Source organism: Apteryx mantelli, chromosome 15 (assembly GCF_036417845.1).
Source record: "Apteryx mantelli isolate bAptMan1 chromosome 15, bAptMan1.hap1, whole genome shotgun sequence".
Classification (NCBI taxonomy): Eukaryota; Metazoa; Chordata; class Aves; order Apterygiformes; family Apterygidae; genus Apteryx; species Apteryx mantelli.
In genome coordinates, this window is record NC_089992.1 from 11,425,072 (window position 1) to 11,452,426 (window position 27,355).

General features: G+C 38.8%; 1 protein-coding gene across 1 annotated transcript in view; it reads right to left on the reverse strand.

Moving 5' to 3' along the window:
- Window positions 1-27,355, reverse strand: part of ADAMTSL3 (ADAMTS like 3) — a 199,680-nt gene that overhangs the window by 92,887 nt on the left and 79,438 nt on the right. The window contains exons 4-6 of the mRNA XM_013957291.2: window positions 16,298-16,425; window positions 13,862-13,907; window positions 6,502-6,738 (exon numbers count right to left, since the gene is read on the reverse strand). Coding sequence (XP_013812745.2) covers window positions 6,502-6,738; window positions 13,862-13,907; window positions 16,298-16,425 — 411 coding nt within the window. The remainder of the gene's footprint in view (window positions 1-6,501; window positions 6,739-13,861; window positions 13,908-16,297; window positions 16,426-27,355) is intronic.

The window sequence follows — 27,355 nt, forward strand, 5'->3', positions numbered from 1 at the left end:
CAGAAGCGCTCCCTCCCGTTGCCAACACCACCATCTCTAGCAAACACCTCTCTGAGGGGGGCTGTGACACTGAAGCGTCCAAGCAAAGCTCTCCCAGCGCAGCTGTACGAGGGGCTGCCACGGGCACAGCCAAGCTGCTCGTCTGGGAGCGGACGGCAGCCGGCTGGGGTGCAGAGGGTGACGCTGCTGTCTTCGGCAGGACACAGTGACCGGCACTCAGCACAGCCCCATCCTGCAATGGGACTTCTGGAGAACCACCACCGCTTGGCATCACCAATGGCATTGCTGTTGGAGATCCGGCTCTCCTGAGCTTATGAGATATGGCATACACATACGTGCAGTCATATGAAGACTGGACTACTAGGGCCAGACAGGTCCGTGGTATCTACACAAGTAACTCTCCGTCTCTCTGGGTAAGATCCAGCCTGCCAATGCTCGTGCCTGCAGTTACATGCACACAGATATAGGTCTCCACATCCGGAAGAACAAGTCAGCAGACACACAATCCAGCAACTGCTTCACTGTGGAAACATCTCCAAGTGCAGTACTCTCCCATGGCTGCTTTACGTTCCCTAGGACACATGGATGCCACAGCAACTCAGCTGTCTGGGCACCTGCTTTCTGTGCCACCATTTCCGGCCTTCAAAATGGGGATAACAATCCTTTCCTCAGAATTTTTCTTTCTTATCTATTTAAATATTTAACTCTTTAGGGCATTCAATACTGTGCAGATATATTGTGCTAATAAGGATAAGGGGTCCCTCTTCTCCGTTGACACTATGACAGTAACATGCAGCACTTAAAAGGAACATGCTGTTACTCCCAGACATAAGCAGCAAAATTTTACCAGAGGTGTAGAAACCTTACTCAAGAAAACTTCTTTAATGAAGGTCTGTTACAACGGATGCATCTTCATGCTCCAAAATGTACTTGCAGCCCATTCATTTGCTACTTAATGGCACTCAGGAAAGAATGCTAGTTGAGTGTAAAGGCCAACTTAACACAAAGCTACCGTGAAATCAGTTCCTCCCATGAATGAGTTACTTGAGGTTTGAAGGCTCAATAGGTGGAAAAGACAATATTCAAAAATAAGAAAGAAAAAGCCTACATTGTGGGGTTTTTTTTAAAACTGTTATTTAACTGAGGATTAACTACTCTGCCTGATTAACATCTTACAGAAAGGTCGTATTTAATAACATCACCCCCAGCATGATTTGCTTAAAGTGGAAGAATTAAAAGATAAATAGCTGTCTAGATATGTATCTCCTGAAATTCCTATTAAATCCTTCAGTAATTGAGGGAAGAACAAAAGAGAAATGCCTATATTTTTAAGGAATGAAACCTCTCCTTGAAACATAAAATATTCTTCAATGCCTCATTATGTATTATAAGAATGAAAAATTAGGAACTAGACATACAAAAAAACATTTGTAGATCCATTTCCTAAATATATTTTACTAAGAATACAAGTTGAAATAATTTACCATTTGCAACGCTTTTTGCTGGGAGACACTGAGCTTTGCACATCTGCAGTAATATTAGATGGAGGGTAAATGTTCTTTTCTAAGTATCTGAACCCCAAACCTCTTGTCCATCATGGGCATTTCTTTAATGTATTTACAGACACATAAAGAAATATCTACAGGAGCCCAAAGGTAAAGTACACAAAATAAATTAGCATTTTGAGAAAGCAGCTCTCAGAATAAAGGGAGTCAGATTCAGAAAAACTTAATCTGGTATGATTTTAAGTCTTAAGCATGAACAAACCTCACCGATCATGAAAAAGCTGTGTGACAGACTTCCAAAAGTTTACAATACCTGTACACAATGGAAAAATTGGAGGGATATTTACATCAAGAGCAAGTGCACTTTGGTGGCAAGTGCGAGAGATGCCTCCATGGCATCTCACGACACGTGACCAAATGGAATTAATATGGCAGAATTCAATGGCTCTCGCCATGTGGGATGTGTTCGGATGTCAGCTAAATTTATGCCATATGCTACAAAGCGTAGTGTAGTGTCTGCCTTTTTTGGAGCACAAACACTCGCTGACACTAAATGGAAAGTTCACTGCAGGATTTACATCATCTTTGACCTAATTGTGACAGCCTAGGTCCAAACTACTCAGGCTGCTCCTCAGGACTCCAGATTTTTTGGGTGATGCCTGTATTTATTGCCCAAACACATTGTTCCAGATTAGGAAAATTATCACTGTAACTATCATCTCAGGTACTGAAACTAATACGACCCCATTCTGCATTTTGGTAGAGAAAACAGGTCCCTGCAAATTAAAAATAAAAAACAAGCAGAGGGAAGGCCCCAAGGCAGGCGGAGCAACCGGGTAAATGTTGCCCACATGTGTCTGACATGCAGATGTTTTTAAATGTCTCCACCCACATCCAGATGGGCACAACAGGAATATATTATGTGAAAAAACGTATTGGGAGTTGTGCAGAGACTAGCAAAATATCAAGCAAGTTAAGTGTGAAAATCCTCCCGACAGTGAAGTTTTGACCTGTCCCCACTTAACAGCCCCAGATATTTGCTTTGGTAACAGAAGCAAGGCAGTAGCAGGCTAAAACATGACCATATGGTTTGGCTGAGTTAAGCCTCAAGCAACCCCAAAATATCTTATTAATTTCCCATTAAACTTTTCCCTGCTCCACTGCCTTCAGATTGTACTTCCCCCCGAAGCCTGAAAGTTTGGTTATCCAAAGAGCAGTTTCATTGCCTCACAGCTTTCGTTGACACTGCTTCATTGAGTTTGATCCTCCTTGTGAAGGGAAGTGCAAAGAATCAGAGCTGCAGCTGGACAAGGAGACCTTAATGCCCCGTAAACTCACCCTCTGCCAAGGAGGGAGGCTGAGCAAGACTGTGAGGAGCGCTAGACTTAGTGACACAACTCTACCTTAGCAAGAATAAGAAAACAAATGAAAGCGAAATGAAGCTCATGTGTGTATGGTGGTGAGGGGAACTGAGGTCTAATAAACCTGCCAACTTTCTGAGGCAATAAATGAGCAAAATCAGCAACAGTTGGAAAGGGACTGAGGCAGGCCAGTCTCCTCATAGTAACTCTTTGGTGCTCCCAGGCATAAAAGCAAAGATATCCACATCAGCAGCATGACATGTTTATTTAGATGAGTTAACTGTGAAAACACTTGCCAAGTAATTTGCAGGCTGTGCCAAGTATATGTCAGAACCTAACAGACTGATCCTACAGCAACAATTGTGGAGAATCACAGTTTTTGCTGTCTCTCTCTTAACAGCAGTTGACTCCACAACCACATTTTTCCAGGAAAGATTAGGTGTCAGTTTGTTTTCTTTTTGTGCTTAAACAGGAGTAGGAACAGAGATCTGTGTCAGCTTCTGAGGAAATCCCCAGGTAGGCTTTTTTTTTTTTTTTTTTTTTTAAATAAGAAACCAATCTTTCCACTCGATCCCCCAAACAGTCCACTAAGGATAAAAGGTTATTGAAAAGACCCAAGAATTTAAAGGCCATGAAATCAATAACTGTACTTGGTAAATAAAATTGCAAGTGTTGATGAAAAATGAGCAATTTAGAAAAACCTTTAAACTATTCGTGCAAGACCTGAACGAGCAAACGCAAGCAGATTTTAAAGGAGGAAATTTCTTTTTGTGCAAAACTACCTCAGAAATAGCAGTGACTTAGAGGAAATACAGTGAAAGTGCCTAACAGCTTATGGGATTAGATCAAGTTATAAAAATCACTAAATCTCATAAATCACAGCACAGAACACATCCTAACCACGTATTTTTTTCCAGCAGATGTTATCTCACACTGAAAAATATTTTTGTGAAATTAGATGAAATAATGAAAAAAAAGAAACAATGAAAGAGATGGAGAAAAGAAATCCATTCTCATTAACAGTGCAACAGAGCTCCAGTGTCTGCTTCTGGAATGATTAAGTTCTTGCACCACTACTCAGATTACTCTAAAAACCGATTATTTAAATTTCCAAGTATTTGATGTCAGATATACATACAGGAATACTGCAAAACACTAAAAAGAAACATTTAAGGCAGCCCTTTTCAATACATATTTCAACAGTTCTTCACAAAACTGGATCTATCCTAGACAAAGTGAATTTCATGCTACGTCCTGCAAGCTGGTGGATGTTGGAGGTTACCACGGGAGGCACTGGAAACCCCACAGGGTTTCCCACAGGGCAGCCCCCCTCTGTGCAGGAGTCTCATGAGCCTTAAAAACCTAGAGCTCCATTAGATGCAGCATGATGCTTCTGTGCTACAATGGACACAAACAGCAAAGGCTGCTGCAGACATATCAACTGCAAAGAGCTTTACTATCCTCCAGGGTGAAAGCTTGTGTTAGAAGAAGAGACACTGCTAAGAATAATGCAAAAGAAATGTGTTATTTGGCAAGTAGTTCCAGAGTTTATAGAGGTATATCCTATTTTAAATGTGATGGGTAGTGAACACTGTTGGATATCACTGTGAAGTACTATGGACAAATGCTGTTTCTTCAAGGGGACAACTGTAAGGAATTCTTCTTCTATTTCAGAGGTAGCAGATGCACTATGCATTGGCACGACTGGTATTGGAAGTGCAGTATACATAGAAGCCACATAAAACCCACAGTAAGATCCAGAGAGTATATTAGTGGTGCTGTAATCCATGCACCAGTCTTCTGCCAAATGTATCAAGTTTTCCCCTGTAACAGAGCTTTTGCTCACTGGGCCATATCCTGCATTTTTTTGAGTTACACACATTTTAGGCATTTAGCAGAGCAACAACCACTTGCAGAAAAGGAAACTAATTGCAATAACATATCCATTCTGTATAAAATTGCTCTGTTCATAAAAATTCAGAGCACAATATTTCCTTGTTAATGAGACACGGGCAAAGCTGGCAAGACTCAAATATTCTACCTCTCTTTTTATACCAGCTAAAATCAATAACGTAACTTCAATAATAAATATATCTAGAAAGGTAGATTCCCGGTAAAAAGATACTAACAATCACATCCATGCTCACATTCAATCACAACATACACTGATTCACCCTCTGTAATAATGCTTACCACCCTGAGTGACTGGGGCTAAGAACAACCTGTTCCAAGGAAACTGGAACTGGTTCAAATAGTAATTATATTATTTAAGCCATTAATAACACCTACAGGGGCCTCTTATAATCAGGCATGCAGGGCACATTTGTACACGCCTCGTGTCTGTGCAAGCACAAGTCCCATATCTGCTTCCAACTGCCAGAAGCCTTTCAGCTCAGGCAGGAAAGGTGATGATACAGAGACTAAGCAGACGCAGAGGGAAGTCTGGGTAGGACTGGGTGGAACTAGGCATGATGCCCATCTGAATGCTTATCGGATGGCTACAACTAAAACTGCGACAAATGATGATAATCAGAGACAAGAGTACCAAAGGAGTATGACCCTCCCTCATGCATATCTGTTCTCCAGTTATTAAGGCAGCACAAAGTACTGAGATGTTATGCTGGTCCACATAAAAAGAATAGCTAGAACTGTCTCTCTTTACCTCAAGATCATCAGGAGGCTATGTCTCCTGATCCAGGTCTGCCCATAAAGACGCAACACCTCCTGACAATGTGCTAAACCTGGAGATGAAAACAAGGCAAGGAAGAAGCTTCAGCAGGTTCAATGTGCAGTATTATCAATTTGCCAACCAAGTTCATTCTGATACTCTGAGTTTCTGAGCCAATTATCAGATTCACATCAGTATCTAGCTTGGATCCTGAAAGCCTGAGATTACCTCTTTCATCAGAGGACACCCCAGATGCGGGGCTATTAACCAAGAGTTTGGCAGCCAAGAGCACCTTGTTCGTTATTTTTAATGTTTTTGGCAGAAGCAGGTCCTTCTTTAAAGAAATTAAATCTATAAATTATGAATGTATCTTAGGAATCTTCAGATTTTAAGATTTAGATCTTTGGAATTTACCTTCTTGAAAAAACTACTACTAATGTAGGCATATTCACTGCATGGTCCGGGAACTTCTTCACAGAATGAAGAGGCAACAGTAATGCATACAACAAATACACATATACACACACACAACTGCCATTCCAGTCTGGATCCCATAAAATATCAAATTTTCTTGTTAACAGACTTCATGAGATACAAGATTCAGAGAAAGAGTAGAGTGACACTGAAGACTATGTAATTCCATCATTCCCTGGCACCTCTCTGACAGACATGCTAGGAATTAGAAAGCTATAACTAGTTTCAGTAAGTTTTTTACATGACTAAATATTACAGTATAGATAGGAGAGTGCTGAATGTTATTGACCTACAAAATATCAATGGCCAAGGCAGTCAGGAACTTCTGTGTACAAGAGAAAGATGTAGGTACCTACAATCAATCTGGCAGTACTTGCGGATACTTTCAAAGCAAACTGAGACATAAAGATAAAAAATAACAAGAAAAAAGCACAGTTCACATGCAAAATGCCTCACAGCACAGTGCACATTTAGATTCACATTATGGACATACCTGGCATATTCCACTGATGCACATATCCAAGGATTCAATATTACATCGAGTACCGTCCAGCACTTTTGGGGCAAGCTCCACAATCAAGTTCTTTCCCAGAGCTTGACACTTAAGGGCACATGGTGCAGTAGGATCATTATATACAGGGATCCACTCATAAAAATGTCCCTGGTATTTGACATCATTGTAGGCTGAACACTGTTGTGCTCTAAAGTCACCAACATCTGAAGGGCAGTCCTAAAAACAAGCCAAAAGGAAGTCATTTTTTATAAAAGGAAAGACTACACATTTGTAATAAAGTTATCTGATGAATTATACAGAATCTGTTTAGGCAGGCTTCGTTCAAAAACTGATGTGCTATATTTATATGCTACAAATATTCCATATTGTAAAGCTCTGTTGTGAATATTAAAACAATTTATGCTGCTTAATCCATTGCTTGCAGTGTAGGTAACCATATGCCAGTAAAAATAGCACAATTAATATAGGACCATAATTAACAATACTACTTTTTTCAACACTTTATGTAGCACATTCAGTTTTAGAGTCTGGTTCTGTAATAAGAATTAGTTTCTAAAGGAATCTATGTCTTTTGAATGACTATAATGAGATCTCTGACATTTAATACTTCTCTTTTCAATAGCTTTACCAACTTAAGGATTGCAGAGCACTCTGCACTTATACATCAGTTCATATGTCACAAGTAATGAAAGACATATTATAGCTACCTATAAATAAAGAAATAAAAATGTGTCTAATGAATCGTTCAGTATCACTCAGAAAGGGGGCAAAATCATTAGGAGGAGACAGCAGAACTTTCAGTCCTTAGTCCTTTAGACTAATTACATGACATCTTCACCTCATGGGAAACAGTAAAACTTGAAATAAAATATACTTCAAGTCAGAAACTATTGATTATATAACTCAAGTTCTAATAAGACAGTTCAGTATTTTCTCCCACATAGAGCTCAAAATATACAGCAGAAATACTAAATATGAGAAATGCCTTATTAACAAACTTTGAAATAAAATATTCTAAAACATTTTTTCTACATAAAACATTGCACCCAAACAATTATGTTAATATTAAACTACAGTGACAGGAATGGAGATGAACACTGATTTATTGGAAAATAACCTTGGTAAAGTGCTGTCAAAGGAATTAGTGTGTCAAACAACCTCTCACTAAAGACTTCATTTAAAAGTATGTCCAGCGTCAAACAGTCCGTATGCTAGACTGAAAGGATATTCTTCCAAGAATTCCGACTGCACATATAAGCCAGATGTGAGGCTGATATTAACAAAGTTTTGTTTTCATTGGATATAAGACTGAAAGATTGTGATGTGTCAACTGAACTCATGGAACTTATTACTAAGTATTAGTTATCGATACTCACTCCTGAACAACGCTTCAACCTTATCAGGGAACTGAACCTTCCCCAAAAAACACTAATGAAATTGCGAGTGCATTACACAGTACCGTAGATTTAAACCTCGATGAGAAAGGTAGGAATTCCACTCTGACACCCTCAGCAATGTGGTCCTGACATCACTTTGTTCTTATGAATCAATCTGGACAAGCTGGTACTGCGTTAGCTTAATACTTTCTTAGCTTTTTTCCACCATAGGGAGCAGTAACCTAGAAAAATCTGTAGCCTGTATAAAATAATTTTTAAAATCAGTAGTCTCTCTACTGATCAACACCTGGGGTTTTTGCAGTGTGCACTGAGCAAGTCACTGAGCATTCCTGGCAGTGCTTTTAAACTCTGCCCAGTGCTAACACCTTACAGGGAAAATAGCTCAAAATGATGCCAATACCTTTTGTATTATTTTTAATTGGGGACAATTCTGTTTTCAGCCAGATTCTTGTTAAAAATATAAAACAATGGAATAAGACAAGGAGAAATTAGAGTTACTGTAATTCTTTGAGTTTTACCTCAGCAAAATCCTGCAAATGAGAGCTTCTAAAAAACATCAAGCAAATACTGTGTTAGAAACCTCTCTCATTTACTGCAGTGTCACTTCAGAGAAATTCACCAAATTTGCACTGGTGTAAATGAGAACAGAATTTGGCTCCATCTTATGTGTCACCTCTCATTTTCCACAAAAGTAAATCTAAAAAGCAGAGAGGACTTCAGAGTCCATATGGATACCATATGGTTCCTTTCCACCGTGGCAAATAGAGGAGAAGCTAAGGATAAAAATAAGTGGAAGCTAGATTCAAGCAAAGTTAGAAGCAATATTTTGGAGTAAAGCAGTGTTATTCAATCCCACACAGCAAGATTTTCATCACAAAGAATTAGAGAGCTATCTGCAAAATAGCCAGAGCGATGTCCCGAGGCTGGGTTTTGACAGGCTGCTGTTACAACTCATTATCACTAGGTGTTGATGCAATGCCAAGACACAAACACCACAATGTCAGGATGTCAATCCATGGTTACTATACGTTTCTCATTGATTCAACACAGTGCAGCTCCTTCCTTCCACTCATCTCCTGACTGCTTGAGAGCAAGTGAATCCTCATCTCCCTATTCTCTTTTGGCATCTTCACAGAACACAAAGCAACCGTGGCAGCTCTCGGTTCCCATGCCAGCTCCACCTGCTTTCTGTTTGAGCTTTGTTCAAAAGCAGGAGCATAAAAAGAGCATCACAAAGGGATATCAAAGGGCTGAAATTATTATCAATTGCATTACATCAGAATTTGGATAGCAACCCAAGTTCAGAGCCCTGCTTTCCTGGGAACAGTTCATATATTTTAAGAAGAAAGAAGTTTGTAATCTAAACAGAAAGACAACTAAGCATAGAAAGGAATGTAATCAGGACAACAAGGAGACTTGAAAACTTCCTATTAATTCCACTTCAGTAGGTCAGAAAAGTGAGAGGGAGTTTAAACAACAGAAAAGAAAAGAGCAGGGGCAAGATGTGGGAGAAGCAGGCAAGTGTGAAGCCAGTATGGGCTATGCCACACTGTCAGCCAGGACCATGTAGGGGGCACAAGCTAAATTCTGTTTGTTTTCTTAGTTTTAACCTATTTCAGACACCATTCCTTCATTTCCCCCTCCCTCCAAAATTTCTATGTTTTTGCTTGTTTGTTAAATATTTTTGCTACCAATTTCAGGATTTTTCAGATTTCCTAATTTCAGCAATAGCTTTCCCTTGCAATCAAGCCACTGAAACATAGCCAGGCCACTCATGGGTTCATGCACCACATAAAGAGCTGAGGACATATGTATGGTGCCTAATACATGAAAATGTTGGCAATATAATCCATTCAGATCTTGCTTGTGGTGGAATGAAGTCTATTTATATGTCATGACTTATGAACATATTATTAGACAGATAGATCCGAAAAAAATGCTTCAGACATGACTACCAAGCAGGTTTTTATATTGTTTTTTATATATATATATATACATATACACACACACACATACATATATATTTTCTTACTCTTTTTGTGACAGACTATTAAAAACTCCTGCATTTAAGGGCTGGCTTCTTACAAAATGTATCATTTTAGCTTTGGCAGTGAATACTCTAAGCCTTTGAAAACAAAGCTAAACCAGGAAATCTGTATCTTTGTAAGCAACACTCGTGAACAAAATATGAAGGTTGCTTCAGACCCTGTGATTTCTGCCAACAATTACTATGCTGAAAAAAGCACAAAAGAGAAGGCAAGAAATTTCCCAGTAAAAATGATGACATCAAAGAAAGTCTAGTCCTTTGTCTAGTTTTATTCTTTGAATCTCATTTTGTTGAAACCTAGCCAAATCCGATGAAGTCATTATTTTGTTTTCTTTCTGAAATTAGCTTCAGGTTCTATGTTTTTCCTATCCACTTTTCAGGTCACTTAGTAAAATCAAGATACCTGAGCTAGAAACCTATGAGCTAGACATGAGAGACAGAGGTTGCATCAGTGTTACAATCAGAAAAAATAAAATAAATAACTGAACAGATTAGAGATAGACTATGCAACTCAAATAATGTTAAGTATTATAAGACTAGAAGAGACAGAGCTCAGCCAAGATTTGCTGAATGGGATAAATGAGCTAGCTCATAAGTGGATGCTAGGACAAAAATCTGATAAATATTTAGAACAGGTGTGAGAATTATCTGCATATAATAAAAGTTTATAATGGAGTTAAGGTGGACAAATCTGTTACAAAGTGGTGTTTCTTCTGACTATAGGAGAGTCACTCTGGCAAATGTATAAGTGACTTTTTGGCACATAAGAATGTGAAATTTATGGGGAAATGGCCCAAATAACTTGTTCTATGAATAGGACCCTAAAGGATTATCTTAAACACTTCCATATAGTGCACATCATAGCATTAGAATGTAACAGTATATACAAAAATGGAAATATAAAACAGGGGGTTTAAGAAAGACTGAAAATCTCATTGAACAGCATATAATGAATAGTTTATATAGTTTATTTCTCTAAAATTTCTATAAGAAAAGCTGAAAGCACACATGCAGTTATAAGAAATCAAGTACCTGGCATCCCAGCTATGATAAAAAGATAAGCAAGCTAAACACATGCCTCAATAACCTCAGCAATTATTTTGTTGCTAAGACATTGAATTAATTTTTTGATTGAAATATCACTAATATTATTCTGGAACTATGCTTGAGTTCAATGAACTTACTACTATTCTATTACAAATCCAGATGAAACCAATTTTCTGGTAAAATGATTCTTGTTCTTTTCATTAGAATGACATACATATTAAGTTGTGCTTCATTTGTACTCCCCAATATAGATGTTACTGGTTTAATGTATCGTGTAGCAAAATTACATTTGCAGACAATTTTACACGGTGTATATATACTGAATGTCTCATGTGGTTAACAATAATACCTACTAACATGGAAAGAAGCTAGTTTAAACTCTTAATTTTCAAACTAAAGTTTTACTCTTAAAGTGAGAAATGTTCATTACAAATAATACTTTTGGGAAACCTATATCATTTGAAACAAAACTGGGCTAGTAGTCCTAGGTCTGCATTAGGTGTACACACCCATTTCAAGGCTAAATCAGGTCTAATATTGTGTTTGAATTTAGTGAGGCCAAACTCAAAGATCAGTGGAAATCTCATGGAATTTATTCTTCTCAGGAGTTCTCCACTATCTGGTCCATAACCTAGGAAAAGCAGTTCCTGAGAGATTCTGGCTGTATCTGAAGTGAAATGGAAACCTGATCCCTTTCAGACATGCCCCAAAAGAAAACTGTAAAAACAGCTTCCTGTCTGGAAATTAGCATTTGAATCATCATAAATTCAAACAGATTTACATACAAGATGCTAGCCACTTATCGCTTTAAAATAAGCCCTAAAATTAAAAAACAGGCCCCAGTGACTTCAAGAGAAAAAATCCCTTGGAGTTCAGAAAGGATGTGGTAATAACCTTAATTCTCTCCGGACTTACACATACATGAGTGCCTTCATTCTCACCGTAGATTTTGACTGCATAATCCTTGAAAAGATCAGTGCCTGCAACTGCTCTTACATATCCTAAAAGCATGTAGACATCCGTTTATAGTGGAAAATATGCAAAATTGATCTCATCTCCTCCTTTTTTGTAGGCTGCATAGTTTTCTACTCCTTTTGCTTGAGGAGCAAGGTATACTATGGTGACTTGTTGTACTATTGCACAGGAAGCTATAGTGCATGGGATCAAGCAATAAGGGGTATATTATCTTATACAATGCATATAATTTATCTAGAAAAGGAACATAGCAACCAGTTTATACACTGGCAGTTTGTTTATTGCTTGCATACTGGCTGGCTGAAATTCAGTTTATCACACAGCTTTAAAAGATTATGATATTTCTTCACATGTGGCATTTTTATTTATGAGCTAAGGACATTGTGTACTAAACTGCTGGGCCTTTACTTTCGAAAGAGCAAGTGGCCCGGTTTGTCTCCAGAATCTGATTTTTGCATGCACTGGGCCTGATTCATTAATCACTTCCACTTGTTTCCGCCAGCAGAAACTTAGGCTGTGGGCTGCTGTGGTGGAAAATCCATCCAACCCGAAGGAGTGGGGTGTTAGAGCAATTCAAGGTGCTAGCAAGACTTGTTCTTGAGGAGGGCAGAAGCCAGCTGGCACAGAAGAAACTGTAGGTGTGGCAAACTAAAGAGTGGGTATGGCCAGTTGTCCCAGGAGATGCAGTGATTCAACATATTTACTGGGCAACTTCCAGTGTCAGGCTTCCTAAGGAGAACATGCCATACTTCACAGCTGCCTGCTGTTGGCAGAAATCATAAGGTTGGCAGTAAAGTGAGTATCACCTGCTCTTGCCTGGGTATAATTCAACTCAAGGAAGAACAGGCCTCACCTTTTAAGGGATATTTGTGTGCAAATGGTTGCCTTTCTCCCAGAGGCAGATGAGTCACATGCATTACAGCAACACACAAACAAGATGTTTTTGCTTTAATTACTTATCTATCTTCCCTCTTTTCTGGAATGTGATTATGTGAATGTTACGTTGTACTGTAAGGTAACCTACACTAGGAGGTGACTGCTTATCATAAACCAATCCATTCTGAGATAAAGTCTATGTATATACAGTCTGTAATTCAGTGATACCGAAGTCCTGCATGAGCTGCATGCCTTGTATATAGTGCAACATCTGGGGTGGAAGAAGGCAGCTGTTTAAACAGCATAAAGCACCACTACAAATCAGTTGAGCACAAGTCACGAAGTATGCTGTATGTGACTGGTTTTCATAAAATGTGTCTGTAAAAATGAATGCAATTTGATTTCATGATAGTAACAGCAACTGCATACTCAAATCTCCAGTTTTATATTGAGTCACTGAAACTGTCTATGCTAGTGTACATATATTTCTACACGCAAAAGTATGTATATCTGAAGATCTGGGTTTAGCCAAATAGAGGGAATACAAGTAGAAATTATCCCATTTAACATTTGAAAGGGACACAATTGGTTAACCTCTCTGACAGTGTGCTTAATGATCATTCTTAATGATCACAAATGATCAGGAGCTCAGTTTAATTCTTCATCTGAAAGACTGCACCTCCAGGAAAAGCACTTGCTAGTTTAAGATGAGAACAGATTTGCTAATCCTCCAAAATGTGTAACTTTCCTAATAAATGATATAAAACACTCTGAATCACAATTGGCACTGTGATTTCAAAAGCTAATGTCCTTTTGGGAAGCCTAAATTCAAGACCTGGTGGTGTCATGCAGAGTGAAGTCTTTAAAAATCAGAATAACGATGGAAAGAAAATTATCCACCATAAGATTTTAAACAAGAAGCAGCATTTCTTAAACTTTAACACATTGTCTGAATAAGTAAAAGAAGCTGTAAAATAGGATTACAGGCCAGACTCACATTACTACTGCAGGTTTTGTATCGAATATTCCGACCTTCACAGTTCCTGAAAAACAGAGTAAAAATAGTTACACTGTAAAATAGCTGCATAATAGCAACACGCAACCCTGCCTGTTCTACAGCTAGTTATTCTCTTGAAAATTAGATTTTTATTACTACTGCCCTACCATAATTTGGACTCAAATACAAGTTTAAATACAAAGGGGATCTGGGGACTCAACAGGTTACACTGCTCTGTCTCTTCGAAAAAGAAAGTGTGGCTCTTCCTGTAAGCACAATGTGCTGTGAATCTTATGAAAAACACATTTATTTTGTGAAAAGGTTTCACAGTGGATCATCAAGCCTGATCTATGCTGACTTCAGCAAAGTTACTTCTAATCCATGGGATGTAATTCAGAGGAGAAGCAGATCAGACGATCTAAGCAATTCTTTGATCAAGCATAACGCTAACGAGCATTCATTTTACTTTCCCCTATTTCATTTAGGAAAGAAAAAAACAACCTCAAATCTTTCCTTTCTCCCCAAAACCAATGCAATACTTTTGCAGATCAGCACGTCATTTTATTGACTCAAAGCCACATGAGCAGAATTCATAATTTTAAATGAAATGTAATTCTCGTGAACTGCATGCATTCCTCAAGTGCCCAACACTTGTGAATCTTGAAATCCAGGCAATTCAGCTCCTTAGCAAAGTCTTTTGTTAGCAGTTGAAATAATAGGCATATAATAAAGTCATGATTATGTATTGTGCTCTCATAGAAACATGGGAACGTGTGGGTTTCACACCTTTCTAAGGACAGGTTGCCAAACTTCTACCGAATAACTGACTGGCACTTTGCACAGAATAAGATATTCTTCTTAAGCAAGAGTGGCAAAGTCAAGCCCTTGAAAGAACTGGAAGCATACTTTAAAAGACTTGATAGGAAATTATAATCAGTGATGTTTCTAAACCAGGAATAGTCTTTTGGAATAGAGACCTCAAATTGAAAAAGACCTGCCTTTCATGGAAGAAAAATGAACGATATCTGTTAATTTATAGCTCTTGGACTTTTTTTTTTTTCTAACCTTTTGCATGAAAAGCCACTGCAAATATTAAAACATTCTATAAAATGTGTAAGAGGTTGAAAAATACGATTTGAAAAGGAAAGAGCAATGGATGCCTGGAGCAAGAGTTCAGCCAGCTCAGCTGAAGATACAACTCTCTAAGCACAAGACATTGCACATCTCAAATCTCCACTCTTTTGCAGAAATGATTGTATCATAACATGCAAGTTAAATGTTTATGATACATACAAATGTGAAAACTTTGTTTCACAATTGTGCATTTCTTGGACATTACAACAACAATAAAACACAGAAAAAACTTTTAAAGTATACATTTGTCAAGGCATGGAAAACACGTGTTTTTTCACAGGGGAACACGTTAAAAATATTAATAAAACCACAGTGGAATTTATATTGCTACAATTTATTGAGCTCATTTCACAGTCATCAACACTGGTAGAATATCATGGCTTCTTGCAGAAATTATTACTATTTTCAAAGATCTTTGTGCATTCTGCACTAAAAGAAACAGGCAGTATTTTAACCACAGTAATCTTTAACCATGTATTTCCTACTGTTTGCACTGAACTAGCACATCACACTACAAGCCTTCTTTAAGGGAAATTGACTTTCTGGGTGATATTCCATATAATATGAAAATTCTTATCAAAATAGAAGCTAAAATGCAATCATCATTTCTTTAACAACATTCAGGAATAATTCAGATATAGAAAGCAATTACAGACCCTAGCACTGATGCTCCTAAAGCTGGTCAGAAACTCTTTAAATAACTACAGGCCTCTTGCATTATTCACACAGTAAGGATTGCAGCAACAAGTCTTCTATTAGCCCAGCTTTACTGCCGAGCTAAATGCTTTTCACTGCACACAGTACTCTCTGCAGGCTACACTGCGGCTTGGCCATGAACACACATGGCCACCAGGTCCACTACAGAGGAACTGGCAGAGGAAAAGATTTCTAACAGAAAGCAGCATTTGATAAACCTACATGTGGAGAAAGTTGCTTGATTTTTACTCCAGGAAAGACACGGAGGAGCCCGTGCTTGAACATTACTTCAGGTCTAATTTGCGTGCGGGTAACTCACCATTGGCTTTGTATCACAGCGGCAGGGACTTCTCTCAGTATTTGACAGCACTAAATAAGTCATTCTTGTTATTCCATGAACACATTTAATAACACAAATTGAGGGCTAAGATATTTTCCTAAAATATTACTGAAATATATTTAACACAGGATTTCATAACACTTGATCTGTGCACAACACTTGATTCCAGAAACAGACACAACAGTGTTTCTCCATATAAATCATCACAGGACAGGGAAAAAGAGCCTCGCTGCAGAAGAATAAATACACACAAGCATGTGGCTAACCTGCCATTTAAACATCTCCTCAGGGAATAGGAGGCTCCCCCGCCACAGGTCCGCGAGCAATCACTCCAGGCCCCCCAGGCATCCCAGGAACCATCCTTATCTTCATCAGAGCGGGTAATTCTGGAGCTCTGAAAAATGGAGGATGAAGAGGAGGAAAATCAAACAAACAAGCCACATACATTGAAGTGGTATCTGTTTTACTGCTTGACATTAATAATACTGAGTATAGCACTGTGCTACGAATCTACAATTTTTTTTTTTTACTAATTTAATATGCAATAATTATGTTGAAAAGGAAGCAATGTGCTTGAGCATTCACTGTATTTGATGCTTTGCCCTCTGCTAAAGGATCGCTATGCCCAAATATGCTGTTGTTCCCAACCTACTCACCTCCAGCAAGACATTATCACCAGACATCACCAATGCAAAACGAAAGATCTCTACAAAAAAACATTTTATTTGTCCCCTAAGCAATGTTCGCCCTTTAGGACACATATCTCCTTTCCCTTGCATGGTACACAATTTAAGAAAACTGACATTTCCCAAAGAAAATTCACAAAACGCTTTAGAACATGGCAGCTTCTCAATCCAATAGTTCAACATGAAAAAGTAATATGAACCAAATTATTCAATATGTTCTGCTTTAAGAGAGTAATGCTTTTTGTTTTATCATTTTCTTCATGAAGAAAGCATGGGAAATCAAATTCAGAATTTTCGCAAGCATTTCTTTGTTTTCACTATGATTGTTCAGCAGCTATTCCATTTACATCCTACTTCTATCCCGCTATTCCTGCAACCTTTAAAGCTCCTCTCTTGAAAAATTGTGTGCAAATTTTTTCTGATAAAGTACCAAATACAATGATTCCCTGACAGTTGTCAGACATATACGATAAGCCTGTTACCATAAAGATATCAAGACTTTTAAAATCCTAAATTATGGCCAGACTGAGATGAGAACAACACATACAATTTCTCTGTTCACCATGGAGATATTGTTTATGGGTAAACTCTTGCAAGCATAATAATGTTACTGCTATTAATATCATTACGAATGAAAACTACTTTGAGAATAAAAAGTGAGTCAGTGAGAGTAATTTATCTCAGGTGACAGAGAATATTGACCATATTGACTCTGCCCCAATACCATCATGAACTGAGAGAACATAAAAGATTCATCCAAGCTTTACTGAAACAACTATTTATACAACCAACTTTCAACTCTCATTGCCTTCAGTGGACATGCACTTGGATCTCAGAGAGATGAACAAAGGCATGACATTCACATCAGTGCCTTATTTTTTGCCTGCATAGAAAGACACAACTTAATCCGATGGCGTTTCAGAATCCTTTCCCCCTCTTTCCAACAACCAAGTGCATGGAAACACCAACCAAAGGGCCATCCTCTCAGCAAACAACATAAGGCAAAGAGATAAAAACATTACTAAATAAACTCCATGCAAGTAAAGACTCAAATCTTGTTACATGCCAAATAAAAATACATGCTTAAAATGCTAAAAATATTTTCATGTGTGACTAAACCCAGGGAAGTGCAAGCCGTTAGTGTATGTCCTAATACCAAACCAGATGAACGCATTTTAATAATCCATATTTTCTTTAAGAAATAGCTTAACTGAGCTCAAGAGAATGAGACTTCAGATCCAGTTCTATTTTCTTCCAAAAGAATGCCTCATATGAGTAATTTAAAAGGAAATGAGGGATATATAATTCAAATTTTATGGTATATGAAAAAAGTAATACATAACTCCCCCTAAATTTCCCCAGAATGGATGAAGTCAGCTCCTCTTCAGTCGTTAAGAAAATTGACTCAGATAAAAGACTACCAACCTTGAAGTCAAAAGGGCAAGTGCAATAAAATAAAGTTGTTTTCAAAAGGGCGCCATACAAGAAACATGATATAATACCATACAGTGTAGAGAAACGGATTTTCTTCTAAACATAATAAAGCAAAGCAATCGTGTGCCACAGAACTTGAGCTGTGCGGCATGGAGCATGTCCTCTCGCTGCAACTGGACGTACAACTGTTGAACAAGCAGCATTTTAGAGACCCAAACAGCAAATAGTTAAACTTAGTTAAACTGAAACAGAACTACGGACTACGCAAATACATTTTAAAGGCATTAATAGGAGTGGGCAGACTTAGTATAGCACTACTCTGGAGAGTTAAATATCTGACAGAAAGGATGGTAATTTCAAAACTTTCCCATCCCTCCATCAAAAAAACTAGAGCTGGTCAAAAAACATATTTCATTAATTAGCGGATAAGTCGTCATCATTTGAACAGTAAACTGCAGAAGTTGGTCTAAGCAAGCCAGCAGCTCCTCAACTTTCTTGCTCCCCTAAGTTTACAAATTTTACAAACACTTACTGTAAGCTTTAAAAGTGCACTCAGGCCAATCTACTGTTCCAGAAATGATAGAGCCCTGCTCTGCCAAGATCCCCGAGGAATTTTAGCACTGGCGCTGGGTTTACTTTACATCAGAATCCAACTCCAAAACATCTGACACTGGAAATGGAACCAACTGCCTTCAATCTTGAGCAGAAAGGGCTCAGCACCTCCCAACAGACCACTCAGCACGTGAAAAGAAGTCAAGACGAACAAGAGTCACTTTCACATTGATGAATGCAAAATTAGAGTAATCCCAAGGCAAATAACTGTTATTGGTTTTTTTAATCACTTTAAGAAATGATTAAACTTATGATAGTAAAAATCAATACATATCACTGCCTCTTTTAGAATAGCTGATTTCTTTGGACAAGACAGTGACAATGCCTACAGTACTCCTAATTTCATCATTGTATTAAAACCAGCCACATGATATTAACAGACAGAATGTCATCTAGAGCCCTAAACAATGTCCAGTTGTTCACTTACTAAACTGCTTTGATAAAAGCCTTTGTTCTGAACTGTAGCTAATTAAAAGAACTGTAAAGACTAGGATGATCAAGGCATAAGTTTGTGCCAACAAAGCCCTCTTCACAATCGTTGACTAACTCAGTGCCCACAGTGTTGATTTAAACTCCAGCCAATTCAAACTATTTGTCCCATGGGAAAGAGTTAAAAGCAGCTTGTGCTGGCTTAGTAATTTACTAGCAAAATAATATTGATTTACTAGCTGTCAGGATTCATAAACTCTACATATTATGTTTGTCTACACCACGGTACCAAATTCAAGTAAAATAAAAAAAAGATCATCAACATCACGATTTAAACCAACAAAGCTTGGAAGCTCATTTAGGAATTAAATCAAGAGCTAATCACAATTAGGCACAAAAGAGCATTATAGTACCTCAGGACTGCATTTATAGTTTGCTTGCTAATTATGATTTTTCATCATTTTAAGTCATAATTCTAATATGTTCTAGTAATGAAGCTTTTCTACGTGATTTTCCTTTAGTGGCTGAATTTTGCAGCTGACAAAGTGCTACATATACATTAAACTTGTATTCAGTGTGAAAGTATGTACATATCTATGCATGCATGCGAGCATGTCCATGCACAAGCGTGCCCATGATGTATCGCAGCCAAACAGAGCCGCCAGTGCTGTAGTGCATTGGGACAAAACGACTTCTAACAGCTATAACCAAAGCTCTGTGAAAGACCTTGACAATTTGCTGCCCTTTACGTAGAGCTAGATGGCAAAAAGGCATCACCCTTCCACGGATCTGGCTACCCCAGCTGGAGTCCAAAGGCATCAAATGTGAGCGCCCGACAAGGATACACGCATTGCGTTCAAGGCAGGTGAACTCCAGCACCTATACGATGCTTTCTGCAGAAAGGATTCCCGGTTGTATGATAAAGGTAGTTCCAAAATACATCATCCCAATCTATATTCCTGGTGCACAATTAACTTTGAAAGAAATAAGCCATCATCCTGGACAAGAGCCTGGGCAAGGATCCCTACAGGTAGGAGTGGAGGGAAAACACCTACAAGCTTTGCGGCGCGCGGTGGCACGGACCAGCTCTCAGCGGCTGACGTGACAGCACAGCCTGAGGCCCGGTAACGTGCAGCCTGAGTCTCTGCTGACAAGCCTGCCCGAGGGACGGCCTGGCGCTTGGCAGGTCTGACTGCAAGGACGGCGCTGGCAGACACGGAGGGGTGAAATGCTAGCGCCGGTCCCCCTTGTCCTGCCGGGGCCGGCGTCCTCCGTCGCCTCCGCCACCGCGCCACGCGCAGCAGCCCTGCTCCGCCAAGGGCCGGGCTCTCGTCCTCGGTTTAGGGCTGTCCTGGCTTTGCAGTGAGCTGCTCAAAGTAACCCAGTTCGGCAGAAGTGGGCACTGAGGTAAAATAAATGAAAACCAGATGTTACCAGCGCTGCTCATTAATCTAAAACAAGGGGATTTTTACTGTCACTCATAACACCCAGTAAATAACAACAGCTACACTGGCACACCTTACAAAAATCAAGCACAGTGCTGTGATGTGGAGAGAAACGATTATTTGGCCAAACTTTTGTTTGGCTGTTATGAAGGATGACATAACTGTCTTGAATTTGGTCATGCAGACTTCAAAGGAGATGTGGTGCCAGAGAATGAAGGTCAGTTTATGCAGTTTTAGTGTTATTCAGACATCCATTACATAAGGCTTGGATATACAAATGTTTAGCATTCAGCATAACAAAGATTCAGCTTCTCAACAGAAATGCTCCGATACCTTAAATGTTTGTTTTCCAGAGTTTTTATATACATACTTTACTTTCAAAACAGACAAAAGCCAAGGACATACTGTTTTATACATCTGAATTATTGCAACAAAATTTGTTACAAAAGCAACTTGGAGACCCAAAGACCAGATTCATCCACAAGAGCCCCAACAGCCACAGCCCCTCTGCCGCATCCATGTCCCGACACAAGCAGCCCCAAAGTCTGCCCTCGACCTGCCTCCGAGCACCCCGCACAGCTGGGAGCCCAGCTCGGACAGGGTACCGAACACATTCAGTGCAAGTTCTCAGCAGCATCCACCCACGGTGCCCTCGCACAGGTTTGGATGGGTATTCGAAAGGCCTTGAATGGCTCACCGGTGTGACATGGCTCACCAACAAGGCTTTGTCACAGCAGTAAGGACTTGGCCGCACAGGAATATTTACCAGTGTAACTGTTTCTATGCCCAAACCATGGCAGCTCTCTTGGTGAGTGCTCTCCAGTCTTTTTCATGACCTCTTATCAAAGTGGTTTGTAGTAATTTGAGAAGGCATGCTAAACCCCAAAAGAGATTCTCCATAAGGAGCTACATTGGTGCAGCTGTATCATATTGCTATTCAATAACACATTGCATATAACTAAATTTCTCCATGCAGAATTTAGATGCTTCAGATTAAATTCATCCAAGTGAAAGAACCTACTGAAAGGTATAAACACCACTTTAGTCCCACTGAAGCCTTGAATTAAGCAATACCCAAAGCTCAGTACTGGCCCTTTTCCCTGGAGTGAATTTCATCCTTGATGGTATTTTGAACAGAGATGAAGCATCTCCTTTTTATTGCTTCTTCCCACTCTCACAACCCATAAATACTATTAACACTATCCTGACTTTCAGAGTTTTCCAAAACACAAGGTTAAGTTGCTATTCACTAATCTTTAAGCACAGCATCGCACTATGCCATTCTCTTCTCATCCCCGCAACAGCTCCAAACAGAGGTAGCTCAAGAAATTAAGGCACTGAAGGGAAAATATCCTGCCGGAGTAACTCTGTGATGCATTTCCCAGATTCCTCTTTCCAGACACTATACTTAGTGGAAAAGGTATCAAATTGCACTGTTGACTGTATCCATGAGCAGAGTGCATAACTGCAAGAACAAGTACTTACCTGCAGATAATTGCTGGATATGCTATTTAGCCTCAGAACAGTATCCTTTATTTTTGACTTTGGCTGTTATGTCTATGGCTTTGCAACAATCTACACTAGAAATCTTTCTCTGCTAAGGTCACATACGAAAATGATTTACACCTTTATTTTGTACAATTTAATAAGGCGTGGAATGCAGATTACAGATTTAGAAAAAAAATTATTTTGTTTGTGGCAGCAACTATATAGAAGAACAGTCAAAACTTATTTTCAGACAAGTACGAATCATTAATGAGACCTTGTATTACCTCATTTTAACAGAGAAACTTCCACTTGTTTCATTAGGACTGATTTCAAGACATTTCCTGATATATTTCTACTATCACTAGGTGTATTATATATTACCTAATTGTGCACTGCTTATGTTATTAAGTTGAATAAATTTTTTACTTATATGTACAAAGTAAATTACATGTTAGTTTTTGTTAAAAAGTACATATCAGGAATTATAAAATCCTGGAGAGAAAACCTCATGAGAGGGAAAAGAAAAAAAAGGAAAAAAAACAAAGGCACCAGTATTTTAGACTGATAAAAAACACATGGGGAATAAATGCAGCTATTTTAAGCAGATGTTTAGAAATAATTAGTTTTAATATTACAAATATTATTTCAGTCATATTAACCATTGCTTTTACTTAAGGCTTGAAACTGTACGGGGGTGTCCATGAACAACCAACCAATTGCAAAACGCAATCTGCGCTTGGTAATGAAGAGTGCTTCAGAAACACAAGCTGGTAATGCTCAATGACAGACCAGAAGAATCACCATCAAGAAATGAGCCAAAAAGGCAACTGATGGAGTTATTCAGCTGCAAGAAAGAATACAGCTGGGGTCTCAGATGTAGTTCAGAACTCTCAGTGCTGAATTCTGCAATAGATTTTCATTCTACAGCAGTTTCGAATAAATTCAAATTCAAGTTTTGGAAAATAAAACATGCAAAAGAGTCACACTCAGAAAATATTTACAGGGTAATTCATTTCAATACTAAATTGTAGGCAAATCTCAGCATGGGAGTCTTTTCCACATTATACTGCATCCAAATTTTCCATTGTCAGTGTGTTGCAGAATTTCATATTGACAACACAGGCCTGCACTGCAGGAGTTGTCAGGACAAAGTCAGAGGTTTTGGCAGGTGGAACAGGGATACTTGAGGCTTTTGGCATCCAGAGAAGGATGAAATGTTGCTTGGCTGTTTGGCACCTATGAGCTAGCTGAGGCTTTTGGCACTGAAAAGAGTCTGTATCACCTCCTTCCTTCTTCGTGAGCAGTAACAGAGGGAAGTTGGAATTTGTGGGCACGGAGAAGGAACCTTGGTTCCCGCCCTAACAACTCTGCACAAAAAGCAAATGCTAAGTATACCCAACTGCAACAGTTACTTCTGCATCTAACAACAACGGATGCATACAGTACGCACATGCCCCTGCTAAAAAGAATCAGCAGTGAAGTAGTTAAAGCACAGACATTTAAGCTGCTATTGTTCAATTTCTGAGTTAACTACATTGTTGAGATGAGATGAAAAAGACACTCATGCACACAGACATATCCTAGATTTACTCACTGCTGACAAGTTTTGATGATGCACACTGAAGTCCCAGGGTACATTTTTATTATGTAACTGATTTTTACAAAAGGAACATTTGCCTCTGTCCTATCCTCTGGATCAAGACAATCTGTTTTATTTTCTTGGGTGATATACCATTAATTACTATTTCAACAGATGAATATCGGGCAAAGCAAAACTTTTTAAAACCCTGATAAACACGTCCTACAAATACAGATGTCACTTCGAGTGACAATATACTTGACAATCTGCCCTGGGGCCTGGTTTTCATTCATGCCTTATCTGACTAGAGCCAAACAAGCCCTATATCTGTTTTATTTGCAACGGTAAAAATTATTCCACCTTCATCAGTATTAGATCTCAGAGAAGATTCAGGTCTCGAGAACAGAGAGAAAGGCTAGCCACCAGCTTTGGTGATATCCATTTCAAGGGGCAGGCAAGAAGCCCATGCTTCTCTAATGCTTTTAGGTACAATCATCCAAGACAGCTGACCAGGACCAAGAGTATGAAAAACTTTTCCGTGAGTTTCCAGTATTTCATTGTCTTCCAAGATTTAAAAGTACACATGAATATGTAGTTGGAAATATATAAACCTGAACTCCCAGAATATATCAATTTCTCTGAATCTGCCCTATCTGAAATGGAAACTACACTGAGAAATGTTTAGTATCACTCCAACTCCCTCCATTTCTAAGTGGTCTAGGGAGTTATAGCATAAAGATTTGCACGTGTAGCTGGCAAACAACCCAAAAGCCACAGACCTTGGGATACACACACACGTTCTGAAAGGGAACAAAACCAAGAAAGTGATATAAATTGCAGTAAACTTTGCCCATCTTCTCAGTAGCCAGCCTGAGGCAAACACTTGCCAGGGCTTGGAAGAGAGATAAAGGCAGAACTTTAAAATAAGCAAAAAAGAAGGAATGGGATGCTTTAAAAATTTTATAAGAAATATGATATTCCTTTTAAAAATACCACCCATTATATTAACATTCCCAATGAAAAACTTAAAAGTTATGTCCTGCTCAGGATAAAAATAATTTTTAAATGATAATGAATTACACAGCATTCCCCACTATATAGTATTATTAAATACACAGCCCTTGCATTTGGATGTACAGAAAAAATTCTTGTCATGAAGACATATGGAGAAAATTCTCATTTTCACATGAGAAATAACAATGCCCAGTCTCAGTATTTTTTGACTGCGATCTTTAAGGTTATATGTATTGCTATGTCCATTTTACAGATGGGAAACTGAGCTCAGGAAAAAGAAAAAGATAACATGCATTATGGGAGTAGCACAGCTAGGATTTGCATGTTGGTGTCCAAAGCCTCATTTCAGTGCCTCTTCCTTCAGAGCTCTCCGCCTCCTATCTTGCAAGCAGAAACACTGTCATTTCAAGTATGTGAATCTACAACAATAAGTACAAGGCAAGACGGGAAAACACAATCTTCAGGACATTTTGATATGTTAATTATCTCTGAGCCTACTTAAAAACCTGCATTAACAACATTCCTTATATTTCCTGGTGTCCACAAAAGTAATAAGAATTCATGCATGCTTTACTGGATGCTTTTTCAAAATTTGCACCTGGATACGCTGGGATTTTCCACCTTCACACTGTACACCACATGTTCCTCATCCAGCATAAACAGCGGGATGGGTCAGCCAGAGTCCAACATGCAGAATTCCTCAGGTGCATAATAGAAAGAGAGATTCCATTTTCTGCGAAATATATCTGGCATTATTTCTTCAAATTACCTTATTAACTATATTTGCAAACATCCAGATAAAGGTGCTTTTAAATATTTTACCATGCGATTTTTTAAACTGGTCTCAAAAATTGAAGATTGCATCACTTTGGCATATGCAGTGGAAAGAGAAGAACAACACTGATAGAAGGATGAGTGCTACGGCCGTGACAAAGTGGAGTTCAATCAGCTCCCAAAGAGCCCTTGGGCACCACTGCCGCTGTCAAATGAGCAAAATCTTTCTTGTTCCAGGCTCATTTTACAGGGTTCTTTCATATTCCGATGCCACGTGAAATAATCACGCTTCAGTAACTACATGCTTTTAAATCATGCTTTCCATCTTTAACTTGGGGGAATATGTAAAAACAAACAAACAAAAAAGAAAAACCCTAAATGTTTCCCCTATCGAAACTCATCTTTTGATAAAATACCTGTGCCAGCTTAGGACCTCTTCATTACCTTTTGGATCTGCTTATCTGCAGGAGATACGCTCGACTGTAGCTCATGGAGTCATCCCGGGGTACAGAGAGCTATGGCAGGAATGCTATGAACTAATCAAGTTCTAAATTATAATTGATCCACAAGGTGGTAAGCCTGCAATTTCCAAGTAGAAGAAAGGGGGCAGGGGAGCGAACAGGGGGGAATTTCCCCTCACTTTGCAGCCTGCGGGTGTGCTGTAAGAACAGGGAGAGGAACAGACCCCGACATAAAGCTAGGAGCTGTTGCCACAATCACTAGCAAATTTCAGTCTCGCTGATTTGTGGTGGTCCCGGTGATATTTGCCCACATTTCTGCTTTGATGACATGCACATGCAGTCAGGAGTACGTCTGGATCCTAGGCCACACAACGGACCGGAACAGTGGTACTGGCTTGTTCCACCGACCGGCCCAGCTCCTGCAGAGTGCTGCCTTTGGTAAAGGGCTGGTTCGCCAACACGCCGGGGTACAAGACTTGCACGTAGGTTACAGAAAAGTAACAACAGGTAAAGAGGGAATATGGATGTTTACAATAACTTATACATTACACACTATTTACCTTACAGTTTATAACAGCATGTACAAGCTTTATCCCACCATGATAAATTACGTATTTAGTTGAAAGCATTACCCTAAAAGCAATCGCTTCAAAATATACAAGTCCTTGAGATTTACATGCTGTACCTATTCACATACCTTTTAAAGAAAATTCCCATTCTCTATTTCTAATTGGTTAGAACAGTCTTTTCTTTTTTTTTTTTTTTAATTAAGAATTTGTTTAGGTGATTTACAGTGAAAAAAAAACACTGAAACCAGTATTTTTTTCCTCAGAAAAAAATGATTGCACATCTAACTTTTAAGAGAGACCCAATATATATATCATATATCTTAAAAATTTGTTTAAAATAATTTTCCTGACTTGAGACACTGTCTGCCAAGTTCCAGTTAGAAGCAAAATTTTATGGCCAACTGCCAAACCTATGAATAAAAGGAGTTTATAGGGGAAACACTGACAGAAGAATAAACTGTAGCAAAAGCAGCCAGTATAGCAAAGTCTTCCCCCTGCATTTTGTCTGTTCATAATCTGCGATATTCATAACCCTGGCTACTCTGCTCTTGCCTGGCTCAGTTTCATGCCAAGGTTATCAGCGGTGCCAGACTGCTTGATGATTTAGTGACAGGTATTTTTACCATAACACCCAGATGAGGCATCCAGACCTCTCTTCATTTGTGAGCTAGAGATCTGCCCCATGTCTCCTGACTCACCCTGCTATTTAATACTATATGTAGCACTTTTAATGGTAATATTCCTATAAAAGTAATGCAAAGCAGATCATAGAACATGCAGCAGATACACCTGGCAACAGAACAAATCTGTCAAAAGGAAAAAATATTAAAGCC